General features: G+C 37.3%; 2 protein-coding genes across 2 annotated transcripts in view; one reads left to right on the forward strand and one right to left on the reverse strand.

Annotated features, from left to right (window-relative positions):
* The window catches only part of LOC145985822 (dnaJ homolog subfamily C member 17), a 42,267-nt gene extending 36,042 nt beyond the window's left edge, over positions 1-6,225 (reverse strand). The window contains exon 1 of the mRNA XM_083119914.1: positions 6,049-6,225. Coding sequence (XP_082976040.1) covers positions 6,049-6,117 — 69 coding nt within the window. The 5' untranslated portion in view covers positions 6,118-6,225. The remainder of the gene's footprint in view (positions 1-6,048) is intronic.
* A 13,864-nt stretch (positions 6,226-20,089) lies between these two features.
* The window catches only part of LOC145985094 (mitochondrial basic amino acids transporter), a 54,216-nt gene continuing 50,039 nt past the window's right edge, over positions 20,090-24,266 (forward strand). The window contains exon 1 of the mRNA XM_083118689.1: positions 20,090-20,208. The gene's annotated coding sequence lies outside the window, so the exon portion shown is untranslated. The remainder of the gene's footprint in view (positions 20,209-24,266) is intronic.

The following is a 24,266-nucleotide window of genomic DNA, read 5'->3' on the forward strand; positions in this document are numbered from 1 at the left end:
CCGAGTAGGCAGAAAAGCAACGTAAAATGTGATACGTGAAAGCACACAATACATGCACATATATATTATATGTATGTGTGTGTGTGTGTATATATATATATATATATATATATATATATATATATATATAAAGAGAGAGATATATAAAATTGTTTATTTTGTTCTTCCGCCTGCAAGCCAATACCCATTTGTAACAAAATTCTTCTTTTTTAACAGGAAACCCAAAATACTTGATATTCGTTCCTTTCGTCTTTTTGTAATGATTGCTACAGCCGTAAAAGGCACAGTTAGGCATATTTTCTTTCGCAATGCACTTAGATTCTTCTCACTAGAAGTGAAACGAAGACAACAAAAAAGAAACACCAGTTCAATGGTCTACAGAAAAGAACAAACCCGGAAACTCCACTTGTTACCCTCTGAAAAGCACCCCCTCTCCTGGCTGTGGCCACTATGTTGATGTCAGAGCTGTGACGTATGGCTGAGAGCCATGCACGTGCATCCACCTGTTTGTCATTCCACCATGGGCTGACCATATATGTCTACATAAAATAGTGAATCGCAACATCAGAAGTGACCACCTTCTTCAGGAAATTCACTTTCCTGTGCCTGCCCGCTCAACAAGAAGCACTCAACTTTTTGCTTCTAAGAAGTCGAGATTGTGCCTCATCCAGCACTCTCTGTTCCATAGACTGCCCAGTGAATATAATAATCTAGGAAGCCAAATAGACATTTTTGAAAATCTGGACAGTTTTAGAAGAAAGTTAACTAAAAGTATGTAAGTCTCTTAACCACATGTTATTATTTTTGTTGTATTATGTTATTATTTTTGTCCTTATGTTCGATAAAATCATTTCAATGTAAAATGGCTAACGCTGTATTTGGAATCTTCTATTATATAAATAAATAAATAATTGAGCATGCAAGAAGGTTAACGAATTGTAGAGTACGAGGAAAAATAATAAAATAAAGTAAAACAAGAAATATGAATATAATAATGCATTTTATGAAGAATATGAGCCTGGGACCTTGTATTGTGCTAGCCACTCGCCAGAGTGCCCAGCGAAAATCCATTTACGAAACACAAGTCCATTTTCATTTATTTCGATTCTGTGGGGGGGAAGGTGCCAAAATTTGGGGGAGGGGGAAAGTGGGGCTCAAATGCCAACCCTCGCCTCCCCTAATCGCTGCCACTGTTTTGATTTATCGTTTCTGCTTAACACCCACTCTCCCGTCAATACCCTCAAAAACAAGGAAAAATTACTGAGGTAAACAATGCATTTTTTCCAGTTTGAATTATTGAAATGCTTTATTCTCTCCTTCTTTAGTGTTGGAAATTATTTTTACCTATTCCTAAGAATTCCGCGGTGGGTAAAGGTTAAAACCCTGGGGGGTAAAGGTGGTCAGGGGTGTGATGCTGATAACATCCCCCCACTCACGACCAGATCAAGAAAGTGTGGGGCATTACCACCACACCCCCTATATGCCTTCATGGTGCTAAGCACAGGGGAGCACTTTACTTTTTTTCACAGAGAATTAACCCTGCCACCATTTCCACCATACCGACGAAATATTATTATTATTATTTCTTTCAATTTCAATAGCTATTTATAATTTCACAGCAGCTTTCCTATATTTCATTGATAAGAGTCTGTCAATGCTCAAACTTCATGATGCGAATTGCAATTCGCGATACTTAAAATTATTGTTTTAAAGTTTACCTGTAGAGTTTATAACAATTATAATTTATTTTTAATAAAAATATAATGGATATTTTATCCATACTCGTTTACATGTGTACCAAGATAAATTTTATTTTCTACTAGCAGTGTCTTTGTCTTCTTTCTTTTTGACTTGTCTACATTATCTAAAGGTTTAAGCAACACATTTAAAATCCTAGTATAGAATTGAAGCAAATATGGTTCCCTTCACTCAGGAAATAGAAATTGTAACTTAATTGTAGCAAAATGTAATACAGAAGGCCATGTGGCACGAATGGGAGAGGAAAGAGGAGTTTACAGGATTCTTGTAACTAATTTTCAAATCTTAACTCCAGATATGTTACCAGGACTGCATATTTAGTGAGTATTAGAAGTAGGAAATAAATTGGAGACATTCTCTGTATTCTTCATTCATGCCAGTTTTGTTTTCAAACACTATATCACCAAAATGAGCAGATTTACACTTATACGTCGACATCCTAGTATAGAATTGAAGCAAATATGGTTCCCTTCACTCAGGAAATAGAAATTGTAACTTAATTGTAGCAAAATGTAATACAGAAGGCCATGTGGCACGAATGGGAGAGGAAAGAGGAGTTTACAGGATTCTTGTTGGGAAACCTGATGGTAACAGACCTGTAGGAAGGCCAAGACGAAGATAGAGGGACAACACTGAGATGGACCTAAAGGAAATTGGTAGGGATGGAAAAGAGTATATAGATCTTGCTCAAGATAGGGACAGATGGAAGGCCTGTATTGATGCAGTCATGAATCTTTTCCCAAATAACAATCACATGTAAGTAATGGGTGGGTCTAAACTTACAAGTGATGATAAAAAAAATAAAAACTAACTCTCTAGCCTTCTTAAACCCAACGATTAACTATTTTAACTACATTTCGAGAGAGCACATCTTCTCTTGTCATCAGATAAACTAAGTTCTTTGCAGCCATGAGGACTAAACATGCAACAGGCCTTCCATCTGTCCCTATCTTGATGACAAGAGAAGATGTGCTCTCTCGAAATGTAGTTAAAATAGTTAACCCTAGAACACTACCGTACGTAAAATTTACGTACGCTTCGCGCTCAATTCCCTCCCCTACTTCCCACATCGCACACACCTACCCCTCCACCTATGGTATTCCTTGGGCATTCTCTCATGCGCGTGGCAGCACTGTGGTAAGGAGGGCGGAAGCAGTGAACGTCTTTAAGTTAGTTTGTACGTCAATAATACGCAGCGATAGTAACAGAAGTTGTCCCTCAACATTGCAGCGATTAATGGATACATTATTCACACTCACAACTTCACCAACAATCAGGGCAACTCAGAAAAGAGACCATTCTCACGAATTCAGTTCATGCTTCACCTCCATGCCAAGATCTGGCAGGAGCAAAGGATAATAAATCCGGGACTGTCACAGGGGTTAAGAAAGTCCATTTTGAAGGTACTGGGGAAGGAAGGGACAAGTACAGTAGCAGCCACGTCACAAATGAACAGAAAGTATTGCAGTTTTTGCAACTACAAGAAAAGGAGGATGACAACTACATACTGCTTCTGTGCGAAGCCAATTTGTGGAACACTACCGTACGTAAAATTTACGTATGCTTTGCCCCCAAATCCCTCCCCTACCTCCCACCTCACACCCACTCATCCCTCTGCCCAGCAGTGCCTCAAGCAGTCTGTCGGACATAAGACAGCACTGTGGTAAGGAGGGTGCAAGCGCTGATCGTCTTGATTTGGTTTGTTATGTTGTGCATTGTACGTCAAATTTACGTAGCTGTGTAAAACGAGAAATATCTTTCACGTAATTTTGACATTTGCAAATTCGATTTGGATACTTAGATTTTGAAAACTAAAGTTTAGAAGCATGCACTATTTTCTTGTAAGACTAAAATTACATTTGTTCCTTATTATTTACAGCATTATGAATATTATTGTTTGCTTCTCATTGTTCAAACTTTTCGCCTTCATTCTTAATGTACGAACGGGCTTGTCATTCAAGACCTTCTCTTAAAATATTCTATGTTTAATAAAACCACGTTTATACATTTTAAAATGAAGAATAAAATTCCAGTATAAGGAAAAATAAACAAAATAATGTTCACAATGAATAGAAATTTGTTTTCATGATGTAGAGGTTGATTTAAAAATAGATTCCTTCATGTACGTAAAATTTACATAGCGGTAGTTACACTGTAATATTGGAACACGGTAGTGTTCTAGCGTTAAAACTAGAAGCACCACACTGCATCAAGTCTAATTAACATTGCACGCTCACAGGAACTTTATGTTCTTCATTTTGTACTGCAGTGTTTAGTTTGTTTGCAGGAGGCATATTTGAAATCTTTGTACTGTCAATTTAATTAAAATAATGGTTAATAATAGCTAGCTGAATAATATGGATGTGTGTATATATATCGATAGTTTAAAGAAATGTTGACATGAATTAGGTTTCATACTATATACACACTCGCCAGTAATTTTCTATTTCGGTATGTTTAGTGAACAAGTAGTTGAACGTTACTTTGCAGTCGTTGTGTTATTCACTTCTGCATGAGTTTACATACCGGACCACTCTCCAATTTCTATGAAATTTCGCATACTCACTAATTGAGACCTCCTAATCACGAATCTGCATCTAATAATTGGCGGTCAAGCATGGAAATTGTAAAATAACATGTAGAAGTTGTAAAATAACCTTGTTAACCATGATGATTCTCCATACAAAGCAATTGACAACCATGTTTCTTTCGCAATTCTTGGCACACAACAGTTTTCCTACCTTGTTTTCCGACGTCAGACGAGGAATGCCTACAAGGTTAGGTTAGGCCTGTTAGGTTAGGTTCCATTAGCATAAATACAACGAAAAATTATTATTTACACTAAGAGAAACAAACACACTAAAATTGAAAAGCTTTCTGCCTTGATGTCAGAACACAAGGTTGGTCGGTAACACTTTACTATACCGGAGACGGATTTCTTCACATTTACAGGAGAAAGTACTTACGCAAATCATTTTCTGTAGCATTGTTGATGTTCGGGAATGTAGTTTTGATCCATTTTAATGCGAATGCATGTGGTTTTCTACGAAAATCTATTTCCGACGTGCTATTGCTGCTGCTGCCATTTGCTTTCTGCACGAGAGCACAATATGCTCTCGTATTGTCCGTATATGTTAAATTGAATGAAAGAAGTGCTAATGAAACCTAACCTAACAGGCCTAACCTAACCTAGTAGGCATACCTCGTCTCCGTGATGGTTCGTGGGGTTATCGTGAATTTTTGGGCTAACATCAATGGTTTTTGGGGCTACCCGTGGATGGTTTGTGGGAAATAAGGAACAACAGTAAGTACTTGTTAATGTAAGACATAGACATTATTTTCGTTAGAAATTCATTATTTCACCTAAAGAAATGTTCCGCAATGCAGAATAGTACATTAGCAATGTAAAAAATTGTGAAATAAATCATTGATAGGTGTCTCCGGTATAGTAAAGTAATACCGGTTGGTCAAGTGTTGTGCAATAAGTGAGACCCAATTCGATATGCTGTATCCAGCATTGCCACACTGTTGTGTTCTCAGTTACATTACGTTCAGCATGGAAGAATGGCGGGAGTCACGCACAACAGTTTCCCTACCTTGTGTTCGAGAAATGCCTACGAGGTTAGGTTAGGCCTGTTACGTTAGGTTCCGTTAGCATAAATACAATGAAAAATTATTATTTAGGAATGTGGACTCGTTTGATTAGGCACGTTTGGCAACGGTGTATTGCACGTTGATTTTTTCATGTTGGGAAAATGGCGTCTTCCGTGGATCTATTGTTCTTACGGTAGTGTTACGTTATGTTAGGAAAACATATTTTATTTCGTTTTTCTCTACATTTCCATGCTTGACCGCCAATTATGACATGCAGATTCGTGATTAGGAGGTCTCAATTAGTGAGTAGGCGAAATTTCATAGCAATTGGAGAGTGGTCCGCTAATGTAAACTCGTTCCTTTACTTCATATTACTAGATAATCTTTACTAAAATACCGGTGTTATGCTGAACTCTATTCAGCGAGGTTCAGCTTTGCAATCTTAGCTCCACTTCCCCCTTTATTAAATGGATTTGTACCTTGTAAAGTTTATGTGGATATAGGAAATATGGAGCAATTATCAAATCGTAGCCCCATGCAAGATCTGTTAGTTAGAACAACAATTATCGTTGGAAAACATATAACTGAGTCTACATTCATTTAAAAATTATATGCATAATTAAACCAGTTGTACAGAACTAGCTCACAATCAATTACTAACCTAGGTAGAGCATTTCTTAAGAAACTATATCATACCTCATCTATCGAACAGTTTTCATCTAATTCTAAAATTCCATACAAGTCCATATCTGTTATATTAGTCATGTTTGCCTCTGCTTTAAATAATTACGTTCCAAATACTTCAAAAACGTTTACTTCAACGAGTTAGGTTTGTTACAAGGTGCTGTAGGTTTGCTTAGCTTTGTTTATATCTTCTTCTGACATAAGAACAACGATGTGCGTTTAATGTATATCCAAAACTGCAACTTTCATTGCATTAATGAGCAATTCTACATAAGTAAGTCTCCTGCTTTGGCGCCAAAATACGTAAAAGGAGGGCAAAAGTCAATTCTTTGAGTAAAATCTAATCTTAGATTTCAGGGGAATTCTGGCGTGGGCATTGTGAATTAATTTTGGAGGGAGACGGATAATATCCAGCTCCTGAACATCAATTTAAGTCAGCCTGAAACACGCGAGGCTAGATTTCCTGCTGGATTTTTGAGTTGGACTAGACTAGTTGCGTAATACTTGCTCATCTGCTACTTTTCGCCTCATACGATACTTGTTACCGTACTTGTCGGTATACTTTTGTTCCCATTCACACCCCACCTCCTTGCCACAAGGCATTGCGCAGAGAAGACAAGCTGAAAAGATGAACTAGCTACTTGAGGAACAAAGTCGTAAGAGAATAGTTACTGCTGTTATTATTTAAAATGAAAGGAAAAGCTTGTGCTAGAAATTGACTCGATAGAAAATATGAAGACCGCAGGGAAATATCGTGCTTTGTCCATTTTTAGCCATGCTTAGGTGTGAAGGGTCTTTCTAAATAGAAATATTGTACAAGAATAGAACGTACTTTTTCCATTACATCCATTACAAAGAGGTTTTGGTTGCGTATTCAGGGCAAGAACATGCTCATAACTAGGAAATAACGTGTTCTCCTGTAGAATCAAGAAAATGGACAAAGCACGTTCTTTCCCTGTGGTGTGTATGGTACTCATGGTATACTCAACAAGCTTTTTTGAACTCGGGTAGGCTATGTGGAAGTTACTTAGATCTTCCTCAGACAAATGGACATTTCCACTACTTTTTTTAAAGATCATTTTTAAAATCTACACCATCGACAAATAACCCCTGCAATTTCCCACGTTCATGTGCGTTCGTTTTTAGGTAAAAAAAATAGAGTTTCTAATTTTCGAGCCGAGCGTTGAGTCGGCTCGACCTGTCGTCTGCACTTTGCGTTGGCTGCATTTGGTGTTAGGACGATGGGAAGACGTGTCTGTCTTTGCTATGAGATAATGGATTGGAAAAGATACGTAACTACTAGAACAGGAAATGGTCATTACCACTAAGCAAGCACTAAGTATGTGCTTTACTACAGTTTTCTCTGCTGAGTTAACATTACAAATAAGATTTTTTTGTTGTGAGTTACAAAATCAGAGCAGCCCGAATTTTATAGCTGAGTCAGTGTTGTGGATATTACAGTGGAAAATAAAGATTTCAGCATTATGCACAAATACGAGTACCAGATGCTCCAATATGATATTTCTCAACGTACCCACGAATGAAAAAAATTCTGGCAACGCCCATGGTTGGAATAATTAATATCTAACTGAAATTTATTTGTTATTATTATTTACAATGAAAATAATATACTTTCTGTTTCTTGTAACTTGAAATGAACGATGCCAACTTCTAGGAGCTGGTCAACGGACCGGTTCGAACCCCCGCTCTTCCCGACGGTCATTTTTATTACATACATCTATTTTCAAGAAAAAAGAAGAAACACTGGTTTAGACCATCGTGCAAAAAGACAGACATTTTTCTCCAGGCACTGCAGTAATACCAGCACTACTAATAATATCAACTGAAAATTAGGAATTAATGCTACCGAGATAAATCTTTCAAGAGAATAATATTAAATGACCTTGAATAAGCTGTCGATGAAAGTAAACACCTTATCTCTGCTCCATCCAATATCAGTTGTGCAAAATATGAATCTACCGTGAATGCATCTGCACATGTTAGATTACCGGAATTGGCTTTCGTACATCTCTCACATGTCATAATCGAAACTTTGACTTTGAAAATCACAGGGAATCCTCTTCAATATTCAGCGTTACAAACACGAGGAGCAACGAACGTCTTCGTGCATGGATTTCTAGAGCGCTAAGCAGACGACCGAGTTCACTGCCGAACGAGAACGTCATAACTGGAAAATCCAATCAGAGGCCTTTCGGATTTCGTGACGTATAGCATCAATTTGGCACAACTTCTAAGGCCAATTTCTCGCAAACTATTTCGAATGAACACAAACTATTTTGCACAAAGTTCAACGTTAATATAAAATGAATGGCATGCAGTGATACAGTTAAAATCATATTTTAGGTTAGAGTGGAAATGTCCATTGTCATTCATATGGTCTTGTTGCCATGCAGTGTGCGCATGCACAGCGTGAGCCCGAGTTGAGTCGTGACACGACGTGCAGGAGTTGTACGCCTCGTCATTTACCTGTGTATTTATGCGAAATATTTCAGTATATTTAGTGCTATTTACATTCTTCGTATTATTAAAGTATAAGTAAGTCTCCGTATATGTTTCATTTTCCAGATTGAAACTGAAATACACGAAACCATCCACCCAGGAACTTGGACCAGCAAGGAGAGTTCGCGCGCGGTACTCCGACATGCTGCACCCCTACTCATGGTTCTCCGGGCCGGATAAATACGTTATCCTAATGTGATGAGACTGTTGTTCAGTGCCCACGAGCAACATTACGTGCCAGAACAGTCGTGTGAGTAAATGTCTAAAGTGCTATCGCATTTATTCAGTGAACAGAGATTATATACTTGTTGCCGCCTGCCGGTTGATTCGATTCGTTACGACCCGGTCAATCAATCCACTGTGTTCCCGCTGAGAAAGTGCGCCTTTTTAACGGCTTTGTGTTTGAGCTTCGAGAGACAGTGTTTGTGTGTTTACCAGCAATTCAGTGCACTGTATTCCTTGCCGGGTGCGATTGTGATCTTCGTGTATGTACTTTACGTGATTTGAGACTTAAATATGGAGCAAATTCTTTCAAACAAACGCCTTTTCAAACGTGACGTCACTGTGTCTTCTGAACGTGAAAACGACTTTAAAACCGTGCGTCTTATAGTGTTTCATACAGTGGAAAAATTTGGAGAGTACTTCGAGGCAACAATGGGAGCTGAGCGTCTCGTCGGAGCAACTTCCTACTTTCGAATAGCTGAGCGGCTTCCTGGACAACACAGCGAGAGCGCTCGCAGCATCTGCATCGTCCAAGGACCCGAAACAAGGATCCCAAAGGAAACCTCCCACCACCCACAGTGAAATTTAAATACACGAAACCATCCACCCAGGAACTTGGAGCAGCAAGGAGAGTTCGCCCGCGGTACTCAGACAAGCTGCAACCCTACTGATGGTCCTCCGAGCCGAAGTGGCAGAAGAGATTGCCTAACCTTCAAGTCAATGTGTTGATGAAGGAAGATAACGTACCCACATTGAAGTGGAAATTATGTAGAGTTATTGAAACTCACAAATTACAAAATGGTTTGGTACGAGTTGCAACTGTTAAAACTAAAGACTGTGAACTAAAGAGGCCTATTATAAAGCTAGCACTTCTGCCAATTGAGAAGGTGTAAATTTGTAAATTGAAAGAAAATTTGTATTTATTGTAATCTATGTATTTAAGTGTAATATGTTATTTTGTAAAGGGCACGTACAAGTTCCCAATGTAAACAAGTGGAATACAGATTGTCTTTGAGTTAATTTTGTTATAAAAGATCAGATACAAATTGGATCACTTAAAATTTTTAAGTGATGTAGAGAAACAAAGGTACCTCGAAAAAAATGGGAAGTTCCCGAATCTTTTCGACGCAGATATAAGAGACAATAATAATATTTTACAAGGCATTGTTGATCTACTACCAAAAGTTTCATTTTTGATAAGACTTATGCAGGTTGAAATGAAGCTTACATTAATTATAAACAGTGAAATACCTCGATTACAACAGTAAAAGAAATAATAATTACCACGGTTATAATTGTTATTATACACTAATACGAGTAATATAACTTAATTAAATAGATTTTATTCGACATGTATTATTAATTGTTGTTCGATTAACAAGCCGAGTGAATATCCAGCACAACTATTTTCTATTAATTTTCTTAAATTTTATAGTTACTATACTGAAATATTATTGTATTTTGTTATTAACTTTTGCAAGTGTCGTTCAAGATAGGACTTTAGAAGTTAGAAAAAAGACTCATCAAGTTTATATTGTGTGACCTCCTCTAAAATTATAATTTTTCGAATTCTGAAAACTGTGGAACCAAATATGAAAGTATAACCTGGTTCCTGTATCTTTTATTAATTTTTTCGATTTAATGCATTTTTACATTGATTACTCTGTTCCAGGGGTGCCCACAGGGGGTTTTATGGCGCAGGTTGCGCCATCGAGATTTTTTGGGGAATTTTTTCCCCTTCAAATAATATAAAATTCAACATTTACATCTTTTCCAAAATATATGTAAAAATTTTACACCTTAAATGCACCATATTTAATCAATTTGATGAAGAAATGAAAGTGTTTAGGGCATTATCAAAAGGATGGGGGGGATATCGGACTCTTACATATTAGACCTTAATTGACACGTGGGTTCTGAGGGGGATTCTGAATTAAACTTTGGGGTCGGGGACAGTATCCAACTCTACGTCTTAGATTATGTCGAGTACTATAGTTAGAGGGTGATTGAGCATTAAATTGAATTAGTTATCCAATTCTTGTGTATTACTATTGTCTTAGACGGTTGCCGAAATTCCGGTGTGAAGACTGAGAATTAATTTTTTGGAGGAGGCAATATCAACTCTTTAATATTAACAGTAAGTCTAAAATTGGCATGGAAATTTTGGTGGTAGGATTGAGTATACTATAATATAATAATTGGTATGCGAAAAGAATGTTACTAAGGTGTAAAAAAGTTTTTGTATGAAGTAAAAACAAACAGTGGCACTGGGTTGAAATCCCAGTCTGGGCATTGGTATTCTTTGTGATCGTCCTGTCCTTTCAACAGTTTCGTCATATCGTCACTCATCCTCATCATCGCAATTAGCTAAAAGTTGCAGAACAGTGATGCTAAATAAAACTAAATCAAATCCATTCTTGTCGTTTTTGAATTGGCAGAGGCCTCCATATCTTCACGATTTTAAGCTTATCCTCGAATAGAAACAGTAAATTGATTTTGCAATAGTCCGTTAATTATGTCACTCATTTTCGTTCACTGCACGACATAAGTACATATCACTAAAAATTAGGGCTGAGCCGACATTGGTATCAGTAAGTATGGGTTGAAATTTTGCCACCGATACCAGTCGATACAATTGTTTTTGAGTGGCTAGAAGCATGTCCAAAACCAACATTTGTTTCTTTTCAAAACTTCGTTCACTTTTTCCAACTCACTTATCACATATCCTTTGGCTTTGAAGGAAGGTGAAAAAGAAAAGTATTTGTGCATTTTAGCTGCGATTTTGTCTATTTGCAGGAAGTATATTTTATCATATTTAGCCTATATGTTAATTGTGCCCTGCCCCTTACAAACCCCACGAACTGCCACTGATATGAGGCACGTCAGTTTGATAATAATAAAAATAATAATAAAGAGCACAATAGCTAGATATTTTGGTGTCCTAGGTAGGATTGTGGTTTGATGCTCTCCCTCCCCGCCACTACCTAAAGTAAAAATAAAATTTTCGTCTTGTGTAGTAATTGTGCTGTCTAATGTGTTTGTGTTTGTCTTGTGTAGTAGTTCCTCCATTCATATTGGGGGTTAGGCGTAGAGCTGACAACTCTGCACTGTAAAAAAAAAATGTCAAGAAACAGCAATATAAGGCCATGGATGTTCCCAAGGTAAAATATTCCGGAGGTAAAATAGTCCCCCGTTCGGATCTCCGGGTGGGGACTACTTTGGGAGGTCCCTGGACTAAGGATAAGATCTACATTAGGAATAAGGATATTAAATTAGGCACCTGGAATGTTCTGAGCCTTTACCGGCCTGGGGCATTTCAGTGTACAGTTAATGAGATAGTTAAGTATAAATTAGATGTAGTAGCTGTCCAGGAAGTTAGGTGGCCAGGAGAAGGGAATTGTAAAACTAAAAATTATACTTTTTTCTATGGTGGTACTGAAAATCATAATTTTGGAACAGGCTTTTTCATAAATAATAGAATTATCTCGGCTCTTGAAACAGTAGAATTTATTAATTATAGGATATCATATGCAATTTTACAGGGTAGGTGGTGTAAAATTATTTTAATAAACATACATGCACCAACGGAAGATAAAGATGATAATACTAAAGATGATTTTTATGCAGAGTTAGAACAGGTCTTTGATAAATTTTCTCAGTATAATATGAAAATTCTGTTAGGTGACTGTAATGCACAGATTGGCAAAGAAGAGACATTTAAACCCACGATTGGTAAAGAAAGCCTTCATGAATTAAGTAATGATAATGGTATAAGATTGATTACTTTTGCAACCTCAAAGAATTTAATTGTGAAAAGTACCACTTTTAAACATAAAGATATCCATAAATATACCTGGTCTTCTCCAGATGGTAAAACTCATAATCAGATAGATCATATTCTAATTGATAAGAGAAGGCATACTAGCATAATTGACGTTCGTACACACATAGAGGTGCTGACTGTGCCAATGACCATTATTTAGTAATTGCTAAATTAAGAGAAAGACTCGCAGTGATAAATCATAAGCAACAAAATCTAAAAGTTCTAAAATTTGATACAGGAAAGTTTACTGATGAAAGAATTAAGAAAGATTACCAAATTAAACTGTCAAATAGATTTGATGTTTTGCAGGATTTAAATGATGATGAAAATATGAATGAAACAGACGTAAATAAGAATTGGGAGCACATACGTAATGCAATAGAATCAGCAGCTAAAGAAAGTATAGGATACCATAAACCAAGAAAAAGTAAGCCATGGTTTGATAATGAATGTCATAATCTAATAGAAATAAGAAATCAGGCTAGACTTAGGTGGTTAAATAACTCCGATGATACAAATCTAAACAATTATAATAGAATAAAGCGAGAAGTTAACCGCACGTTTAGAAGTAAAAAAAGAGATTACTTGAAAAGCAAAATTAACGAAATTGAAACAAACAGCAAAAATAAAAATATCAGAGATTTATATAAAGGTGTAAATGAGTTTAGAAAGGGGTGGCAACCTAAAGTAAACTTGATAAAAGATAAAGACGGTGATTTTCTAGCTGACCCAAGCGATATTCTAAATAGATGGAAGAACTACTTTAATGACCTTTTAAATGTCCATGTAGGAGATAAATCAGAAGTAAATGAAGTCCACACAGCAGAACCTTTAGTTCCAGAACCTAACATGACTGAAGTTAAGGATGCTATTAAAAGGCTAAAGAATAACAAAGCACCTGGCATTGATTTAATACCAGCTGAGTTAATTAAATATGGTGGAAATTCATTAATATGTCAAATTCATAAATTAATTTGTTTAATATGGAATAAAGAAGAAATCCCTCAACAGTGGAAAGAATCCACAATTGTTCCTGTGTTTAAAAAAAGTGATAAAATGAACTGCAATAATTACCGTGGAATTTCCCTACTCTCAACAACATATAAAATATTATCTAACATTCTTTTAACAAGACTAACCCCATATAATGAAATTATAGGTGATTATCAATGTGGATTTAAACGTAACAGATCAACTACAGATCAAATTTTTCACATCAGACAGACACTTGAAAAAAAGTGGGAATATAATCAAAATGTCCATCAGCTATTCATTGATTTCAAAAAAGCATATGATTCTGTCAAAAGAGATAAATTATATAATATATTAGTAGAGTTTGGAATACCTAAGAAGCTTGTTAGTATGATAAAAATATGCACCAGTGAAACAGAAAGTAAAATTCGTGTGGGTATTAATGTGTCTGACAAATTTACAATTCACGATGGGTTAAAACAAGGAGATGCATTATCTCCATTGCTCTTTAATTTTCCCTTAGAATATGCTGTTAGGAAGGTAAAAGAAACTAAAGAAGGACTAAAATTAAATGGTGTGACTCAGTTGTTAGCATATGCAGATGATGTAGACTTACTGGGGGATGATGTGAATACAATTAAGAATAATGCTAAAATATTTTTCAAAACTGCTAAAGAGATAGGTTTGGAAGTTAACAAAGAGAAAACTAAATATATGCTTACAGGCCGAAACCAAGTGTTAGGTAATAATCAAAATTTAATTATTGATAACAACTCGTTTGAACCAGTTTCCAAATTCAAATACTTAGGAGTAATATTAACAAATGAAAATTATATTAAAGAGGAAATAAAAAGTAGGCTTAATTCAGGAAATGCATGTTACTTCTCTCTTCATAAACTTTTGTCTTCTCGTTTAATATCTAAGAAACTAAAAGTTAAAATATACAAAACCGTAATTTTGCCTGTAGTATTATATGGATGTGAAACTTGGTCCCTTACATTGAAAGAGGAACATAAATTGAGAGTATTTGAAAATAAGATCCTTAGGAAGATCTTTGGACCTAAAAGGGATGAGGAGACAGGTGAGTGGAGAAGGTTACATAATTTAGAACTACATCATTTGTATTCATGTTCAGATATTATTAGAATAATTAAATCAAGAAGACTTAGATGGGCAGGCCATGTGGCACGAATGGGAGAGGAAAGAGGAGTTTACAGGATTCTTGTTCGGAAACCTGATGGTAAGAGACCTGTAGGAAGGCCAAGACGAAGATGGAGGGACAACGTTGAGATGGACCTAAGGGAAATCGGTAGGGATGGAAAAGAGTATATAGAACTTGCTGAAGATAGGGAAAGATGGAAGGCCTGTGTTGCTGCAGCCATGAACCTTCGGGTTTAAGAAGGCTAGGGAGTTAGTTAGTTAGTTACTTAGGATTAAGTATAAAATTTAAAGGGGGAGATAGGAAGCTCTTGATAAACTGTTAAATCTTAGATTGTCAAGGGATTTCTGTAGTGGAGAGAGAGTTCGAACATTACATTTTGGAGATTGTATTTAGCGATAAGGCATCCACACGTTTTCAACCCCGAATGTGCCAGAGGAAAAGCTGGAAAAGGAAAAGACTAAATATCTCGGAATCTTAAGAAAGTATTGACACCCCATTAAATTAATATTCTTCAAAGCCTGCAAAGAAATGGATGTAAAAATCTTCTTGGTCGCTTCACTCGCAATGATTTGTTGCTACGATGTGTGTTTGGCGCTTTAATGAGATGAATATAAAGTTTTTATACTAAAGCTGCATTACAAGGCAAGCGATATTCTCGATTAATTGATTTGGTGTTTTAAGTCCACTTTATGCTAATCGGTATTGAACCTACAGTTTAAAGTGGAATCCACGGAATATTCTCGATTATGATGAACGATTTTAGGGGTGGTCTTGAGTGATGGCATCCCTGTTTAGGGAGGAGGGGCAGATAAAGTATAGTGTTCAGTAAAGCTAAGAAAAAGTTACTTTCAGTAGACACGCTGGCGTAATTAAATATTTTGTGGGGATTACGATATGTTTTAAGGACGCGAATGATATGATTTAGGGGGGACGCATGACATGATTTTGGGGGGATGCGCCATTGACCTTGGGGGGGGGGGGAGGATGGGACCCTGCCTGTTCGAATACTGACCAAGTGAATTTTATTTCTGTTATTAACAATAGAAACCACAAACTTTTTTGTAACTTGAAATGAACGATGCCAATTTCTGGGGTGGGGGTGGGGGTGGTCGACGGACCCGTTCGACACCCCCTCCCGTCCCCGACGCCCATGGAGAGAGCGAACCAACGCAAATGTGTTATAATATCAGTATCAACTTTAAATTTATTCAACACGTGTGTGTTAGACAATTATAATTTTCGAAACACGTAAAATATTTTTATTTGATTTGAAGAAGCCAATGTGTGCTTGAAGTGGACTTGAAACAACAATTTAATCAATAATAATCAATCTTGTCAAGAAAGAGGCATTACCAGGATTCAAAGGCTTTGTCAAACGGAGTGTAAACGCGAACGTCAGCAATCGACATAGAACAAAAGACTCCCCCCTTCTTTCCCCAAATAAACGTGTTTTTTTTTTCCCGCTCAACTGTCGGGGCCGAAAAGATTATGTTTCGGGCATTCCGTAACATTCGTTCCTCAGAAAAAGAAGACGATTATTGTGTCCTGCACAGTGGCGGCGATTGGGTTCCAAAATTGGAGGGCAGCAAGGACAGTTTACTTTCCATTGAAAGTGCGGGGGCAAAAGTGACAAAATGTGTGTGGGGGAGGGGGCGCAACTGCCTTCCCCTCGCCCCCCTAATCGCCGCTTTCTCGTGGGTATTTTGTACTAGTAGAAATGAGTTCAGGTTCAGAAGATAGTGATTCTCGCCCGTCATCTTCCACAAAGATAAGAACAACAAATGCAATGAGACAACAGAAATACGGGAAATCATGAGAACATATTCCTGAATTGTTGTATTCGGATGCTAGCAATTCGGCAAGCGCTAAATGTAAAATTTGTAACGTGACATTTGTTCCGGAGCTTATTTCCATAAAAGAAACATAATAAAAGCGACCATCATGTCAAAAATTAGAATTAGAATTAGAATTAGAATTTCTTTTTTCATGGGCGAAGTTCAGCCTGTGGCTGCTCTACCACTTAACCCGCAAAATCTACTACAATAAAACAGACAAAATACAATTACTACTATAACATACGAATTCCATTACATTTTCACTTCTAAGTATTTCAGTAATTAACACACTAAAAAGATAAAAAACAATTTTTCTCATTCACACACATCAAAATGTTCATCTTGGGTTCGAATCTGCTCATTTCAATATGAAGGTGTACGTTTTAGATGCAGTTTGTCAACACTTTTGACTACCTAGGTATATGGCATGTTTCTTTCGCGATTAACAAGTACATAATACTATACAAGCCACTAATTTAATGCTAAAATGTACAACCAACCTAGAAAACGACGAGTGTATGTATGTTGAGGGGATTTCCCTAAGAAATTCTTAATCCAAGCTTACGGACCTGGAGACAAAAATACGGTCCGTTTGCCATGTACGTACAATACGGTCTTATCGTGTACAATGGTTGGCAAAGCTGGGGAAGGCACTTGTTTCAGCCCCTGCAGCAGACGAATATGCTACTTCTCAACTCTTCATCCAACGCGACACAGAAAAGTTGCACAACCTGTCACCCAACTCAGTTGTGAGAGTTGAGTGGGAGTAAATACGGCCATTAATGAACTGAACAAAAACAACCAACAGTCGGAAATCACAGGGTGTTCTCGTCGGTTTGGAGTGCAGAGCTTACGAATTATATTACTTGCCTCATTCGGTGGAAAGGCACCTACTTGCACCAGCGGATCTGAATTGACAGGCACTGGGAACTTGTGATTCTAAGCAGCCAAACCGATCTGAGAAGATTGGAATTAAAATGGACCATATTAGTGTGACGTGACAGCAGACGACAAGCTGGAGTTGAGTCTAAACAAATAAAAAGGTGTTTTTTTTCCTCCTATCCAAATCCATTGTGTTTCCCATTGCAAAGGATAATTTTAAGATGGAAAATTCCATTGATTTGGATAGGAGAAAATCATGTTTGCCCGTTGTTAGATTCAAATCCTGGTTTGTCGTCTGCTGTAACGTCACCACTAATATACCCCTACCCCATTGGTTTTGATTTGAAGTGTTTACAACTCATATCTAACTCCAGCAATAATTTCAGCTATGTACCTGGAGGACGGAAAGTAGTTTCGGTTGTTCTGAGCCTGAGTTAGTCGTGTATTATTCCTCTCGCATACAGGTCTTGCTTTAATTTCCCCTAGATAATCTACACACTTAATAATTTAAAGTAGAAGGAAACACGATAGCAGCATTATGAATGGTTCCCTTGACACGCGATCACTTACAAGTCGTGCTCATGGCATGGGTTTAACAGAAGTCATCAGGCTTTGTGCATACGTTAGCAGACATCTTATGTGTTTATTGTGGGCAAGTAGGTGACAAAATGATCCGTTGAGAACATATTTTTTGATTCGTGCTCACATCATTGCAAAAGTTCATGGAGAGGGATGTTGTGACAAGTAGGACCGTAGAGCTTCTTATCGCCTATATGTCCGTACGTATGGTAGACTTTCAGGATGACAGGTGTAACCGTGCAAAATGCCTGCGGTAGTCCTTAAAAACCACCCACTGAGGACCGCTATCTGCTGATTAAGTTCGAGAAGGATGACACCAGATATCAAGTAACTTTACAAAACATATGAGCATGAGGTCAACATGCACAATATTGTGGTGCACTGACCAGGCCACTACACGAAAGCCCGAAAACCAATATCATGTGTCCTCAACTGTTCAGCAGAGAATGGTCCAGGGAGCATAAGGACTGGAGAGCAGCATAGTGGGGTGCAACAGTCTTCGCTCATGTGAGCAGATTTAACCATTCTAGCAATTCTGGCCGTCAGTTGTTGTTGTATGAGATAGTAACATAGTATCGTCCCGAAAGTCTTACTGAGAGTGATAGATATGACGGCCGCGCAGTTTTTGTATGGTGACTAGGGATCTACAGGACAGATTTTTTTTTGGTCGGGACGGAATATTTTTTAAATCCCGACATACAGGACGGGAAAAATTCTCAATTTCCCGACATCGGGAAATGTTTAATATTTCTCGAAACTCTGGATATCTCGAATTGCATGAGTCATTTTCACCTTAAGTTATTCTTTTTTGTATTTCTGGAATAAAAACTAACAATTTCCGATAAGTTCCGGACGCTTACAATGCAGAAAACGTCGAGAATTAACGACTTTTTAAAATGACCATTCGGTATTTCCCGACTGCTCGGGATCCCGAAAAGTCGGGAAGTAATTTCCCAAAGTCGGGATCGGGACGAGAAATTTTTCTCTCGATCCCGGTCCCGACTTTTCTGGATCCCGCACATCCCTAATAGGGACGTATGCTCGATGAAGTACGGAGCTCCAGATACAGGAAGTAGGTATTGTAACCGGCCGTATGCTACTGTAATAACGGCAATCCAACTCTGCAGTCGCCTGTTTCGATGTGCCTTTGACCCACAGTTTCCTTTGTGGACGATAGTGTTACATCCCATGGTAATGTGATATTGATGAACTAGTGGAAAGTGGAGGTATTCGACAGGTGGTGATGTCACTGCAAGAACTCATGGACAGCCTTGTACGAAGTGTACATCGACATTCGGAGTGGTAATATCCCTCACTCGTCTTTTGTATAGTCTTTTTCAATGATACATCTGTATCCGGGCACACAGTATTTTACAGCCCATTCCCAATAAAGTTATATCTTATCTGCAGTTGTATTGATTAACATTACCTTAAACTGAGTTGCTTTTTTTTATTAAATGACTGTAACTTATTAACTTTTGGCGCCTCCCTGATGACGTAGTGGTAACGTCGTCGCTAGAATCCCTGGATGTATGTATATGACGTTAAGTCAAACATCCAGGGAAGGTAGTCGTCGCCTTGTAATCAAGGGGTCCCCGGTTCGATAGCAGTGGAGGCACATGGCAGAGAGGTTCGGATCCCACTAGAAAATGTAGGTCCAGTCCCGATTAGCCTATGTGTGCATAAAATGGACTTAAAACAACAATTCAAACAAACTTATTAACTTTTAAAAAAGGAACTTTCTAAACATTGTTCTAATATCCTTCCTTTTAATTGTATATTACACGTTTTTATTACCGAAAATAGTTTTTTTTTTTAAATATATACATTTTGTTATAGTGATATGCGACTCCAAGTATTGCAACATACGTATGTTGTATCCTTTATGAAAGTATATTGTAGTATATTCGTATTTTCATTTATAAAAATATCAATAAACCGCTAATTGTGTGTCTTACGTACACTGTGACGGAGTTGTAGGGTCAATGTGTTACGAATTTCAGTGGCCAAAGTGACGATTGTTTAAAATTTCCTAATATCATTTGAATGTCAGGACGAGATAAGACGAGAGCAAGGTCGGCCTGTTTATCGTGAGCGGTCAACATTGCCCTGCAGAGAAGGGGCAGAGTAAAACGTCCAGCAGAAAGAGGATTCCCAAGAGAGGAGACGATGCTAAGGTAAGAGATTTATGTATAGTTTAGCTACTGAAGTTAAAATGTGCAATATCAAATCATTGTTAATATGAGTATGGACACAAAAATGTATTTGCAAGAACAATTCTATTTCTGTAACCTCAATTCTGCATGTAAAAGATAATCCGGTCTAGAGGTTCGGAGAACACCATGTGTGAGGTACTTCAACTTCGATATAAGATTACCAGAAGTTCTCGTTTAACCAGACATGTCCTACATTTTCTTCTGGCGTACGGAAGAATATTTCGGGAAAAAGTGGTAAAATGTCCTACATTTTGGGAATCACATAATTTGCATTCAGATCTTTCGGTTGCAGAAACAGAAAATCACAGGGGAAAATAACCATCTGCTGAGGGAATATATTGTTCTATGGTCTGGCAACAATTGGCATAGCTGGAAATAGACCCGGACCCTCTCTAAACTTTGCTGAATTACACTGCTCGTCAATGAAATTTTCACAGAAACAGGTGTAGCCAATTTTTACATTTTTTTCGGCGCTGAATTTGAAAATGACACCAACTCTTTGTGGATTGGCTCTTGCTTGTTTTCATGTTAGGGAATGCATTGAAACCAAACCCACGAATGTTGCATCATATGACTTATACGTAGTAACCTTTTTCTCGAAATCGTGATGATACGAAAGAATGTTAATTGTTGCTAGAATTTGAAAAACTGAATATGGAATCCTTTCATAATAGAATTTTAAACCTTTCCCTCCACTTTCTAATACGTAAGGTTTTGGCATGTTAACATTCTTGACAAAAATTAAACTTTAAGAACGACACATTAATATGCAAGATAAATTGAATAAATAAAATAATAATAATATGGTTATATTTTATCTACTCTGTGATGAACACGATAGAAATACTAAGTAATATTAATAAGTTGAATGTTTTATGTATGTACTTGCACCAAAACATTGGTCTCGAAATTTATTGGACCTGGTTTGCAGATCATTTTGCAAATTTTTGTATGAATTGTGAGAATTATGGTGATTTTTTATTGGTCGAAACATTGTTTGACTCTCGATAAATAAATAGAAACCACTTGGTTATAGGGGGTAATTTCTTCGATTACAACATGAATTGTTTATTGATTTGGTTCATTTTACTTCGCTTTTCTGCCACTTTTGGCTAATTGCGAGAATGCGGATGAGTGATGATATGAGACAATTGATGAATGGATACTCGCAAACACCCATGCCCAGGCCGGGTTTCAAACCCGAGACCCCTGGTGTCGTATATTGTGAATTGGGTTGCATTTTAATTTCATAGAGAAAATTTTGCATAATGAAAATAAAAGCATTGCTCTTTCTTCGCGTTTGCATATTTCATCATTTGAAAAATTTATATCATTAAAATATTACAAATTGAAAAATTGTTAAAACCAATTGATAAGACATAACTATGGTTCGAAATTAATCGGAGGGACCTTTACCCCAGAAACCCCAACGTAAATGTATGTGGTTGTCTTATCGACACCACCGAGCAGAGACGCAACCACGATTTTTTGTCTGGAGGGGGCAAATACCAGGATAAACGTACCAATAATAATAATAATAGAAATAATAACAACAATGATTATTATAATAGCAATAACAATAATAATAACAACAATAATAACATTATTATTATTAGTAGTAGTAGCAGTAGTACTAGTATCAAAGACGTTATTATCGTAAATTACGCAAAAAAGTGGTAGAGGTCGGTGCTGAAGCATTTGTGTTGGGACAAACGATTTGAAATATTCTTTTTTTCAAAACGTTCAGTTTCGCATTAATAGTGGAAAACAAGTATACAAAACTGTATTTTTGAAAGACTGGAAATGCATGATAAATGCATTCCGAACAGAATTCTTCTTTACATGTAATATGTATAACTTTCATGTAGAGCATATGTTTTACACATATGCAACATGGAGTCACGTAAAATAAGAAAATACATATGCAACTTTCTAACAAAGTTTATTTAACACTATGTATACAACATATATTATTTAAATACATTACATAATCGATTCATCCACCTCATAATAAACCAACAGCAAAAATTATATAAATTGTCTCTCAAATTTGCACGCTCCTTTTCCTCCAAAGAATTGTTCATATATTTAAGACCAAATCAATGCAGAGAAGTCTTTCTTCTCTCTCTGGTAATTTACAATGCATTACAGAATACAACCATTGCGAGCGAAGCGTGCAAGAACATTTTTAGATACAATTTTTTTGCAAACTGAAAACAATTCGATTGAATAGGGTGCAAATAATTTCACGGGACGCCATGGCATTCTCTCTTTCACAATTTTTTCATTTAGGTCATCGTTTCTCAATCTATGAGGCGTGGGTCCCGAGGGGGTGTTTGGCGGGTCGCGAAATTGGGCTCGAAAATTGATTTACTGTGTCTTAAAAACCTATTATCGGGCTCAGGCGCCGAATGATCTAAATTTTAGATCGTTCAGGGCCCAGACCCAACCCTGATGAAATGTCTTTCAATTTACATAAAATTTGAAATTGAGGGGGCAATTGCCCCTCTGTGCCCTCCTGCAGGTGCCCTTGTCCGTCAATATTTGCCTTCCATAGAATCGATTTCCGTCCAAGGTTGGGGTGGCGATGCCCCCCTGCCCCCTGTCGTTCCGCCACTGCCACCGAGTGCTCAAGTATCCAATAATTATGAATAAGATAGTATTGAATGCTATAGTTGTTCCATATTTATCGGGACATTACCCTAAATAGTCGATTTGTTCCATGTTTCGTACAATTTCTACTACTACTTTATGTGAGACGTCGATTCACTTGAACTTAATAAGTGTTATTTTGTTCAAGGTGGAGCCTAATCAAGTGGCGACTAGTGGTTTGCAACGTTGGTGGTTGCAGTGAAAATTTAAAATTATATGTATATATATATACATAGTGTGTATGTGTGTGTGTTTGTGTGTGTGTATTGCAAGCATTTATTCTTACAAGAATGTAGAAGAGACGACGTCTCCACTTCAAACGACACCCCATCTAAGCCCGATTACCCAGCACATGGAAACTACAGGCGAAATTTCCCCCTTTCGCTTTCAAATACCACTTTGGTAATAATTATGTCATTATATATTAACTTTTTTTCTTCTAAAAACTGGAGGCCACTTGTTGTTTTGTGGGGGAGGCGCACCTTGGTCCCCCATTAGCGTCACTACTGTTTTCCCGCTTTCCGCGCAATATACTGGAAACTTATCTTGGAGCTTCGGTGTTCAGGCCTTGTCTCTGCATAAAGCGGCTCTGGAGTTTACTCAGCCTCAAATAAATAGGTGCCTGCAGCCTGGGGGTAAAGTAAAACACGGCGATGTGAAAGTTTTGATTATTCATGCTATTGTCAATGAGCATCAGAAATTCCCGCAACTTGAAAAATGGCAATAATCATCTTCCTTCACATTTTAAAAAAGTTTCAAAAGTGATAGAAATATATCTAAGAATAAGAAATAACTGTTGGTGGTACACAAACTACAATATTCAGCAAAAAATAAATAAAAATAATACGTTCAGAAAATATTAAACCATGCTCCACAATTTGAAACATATTTGTGTTTTGACATCGGAAGTAGCCTGTTGTTTATCTTGCTATTTCTATCCACTTCTGTTGTGTTTATTTTACGTCCCTTTCTAGTTTCTACTTCGTGGTCTAATCGCGACGACCACAATGAAAGAATGAATCAGCACGACGGTACATCCATACCAGGAGCCGAAGCTGGGACCTCTGGCTTCGTAGCTTTGACGGCCCCACTCCGTTATTTAGCTATCTTATGTAACACAAATTATTAAATGCAAGTGTACCTCAGATGAAGAACAAGTAGTTGCAGTCGGCCTGCTACCACCCACTACCCATATACACTGGGATAGGGGAAAGACAGACATAGCGCCAAAAACGCTTGTAAAAGGACAGGCTTCCAATACCCTCTTAAAGTGGGAGAAGCCAATACACAACCTTGCGGAAACACAGAGATTTCCATCTTGTGGATAGGCAGAGAACATCAGGAGATACTCAGAAAATAATTTGCAT

Source organism: Lepisma saccharinum, chromosome 3, assembly GCF_977018435.1.
Source record: "Lepisma saccharinum chromosome 3, izLepSacc3.1, whole genome shotgun sequence".
NCBI lineage: Eukaryota > Metazoa > Arthropoda > Insecta > Zygentoma > Lepismatidae > Lepisma > Lepisma saccharinum.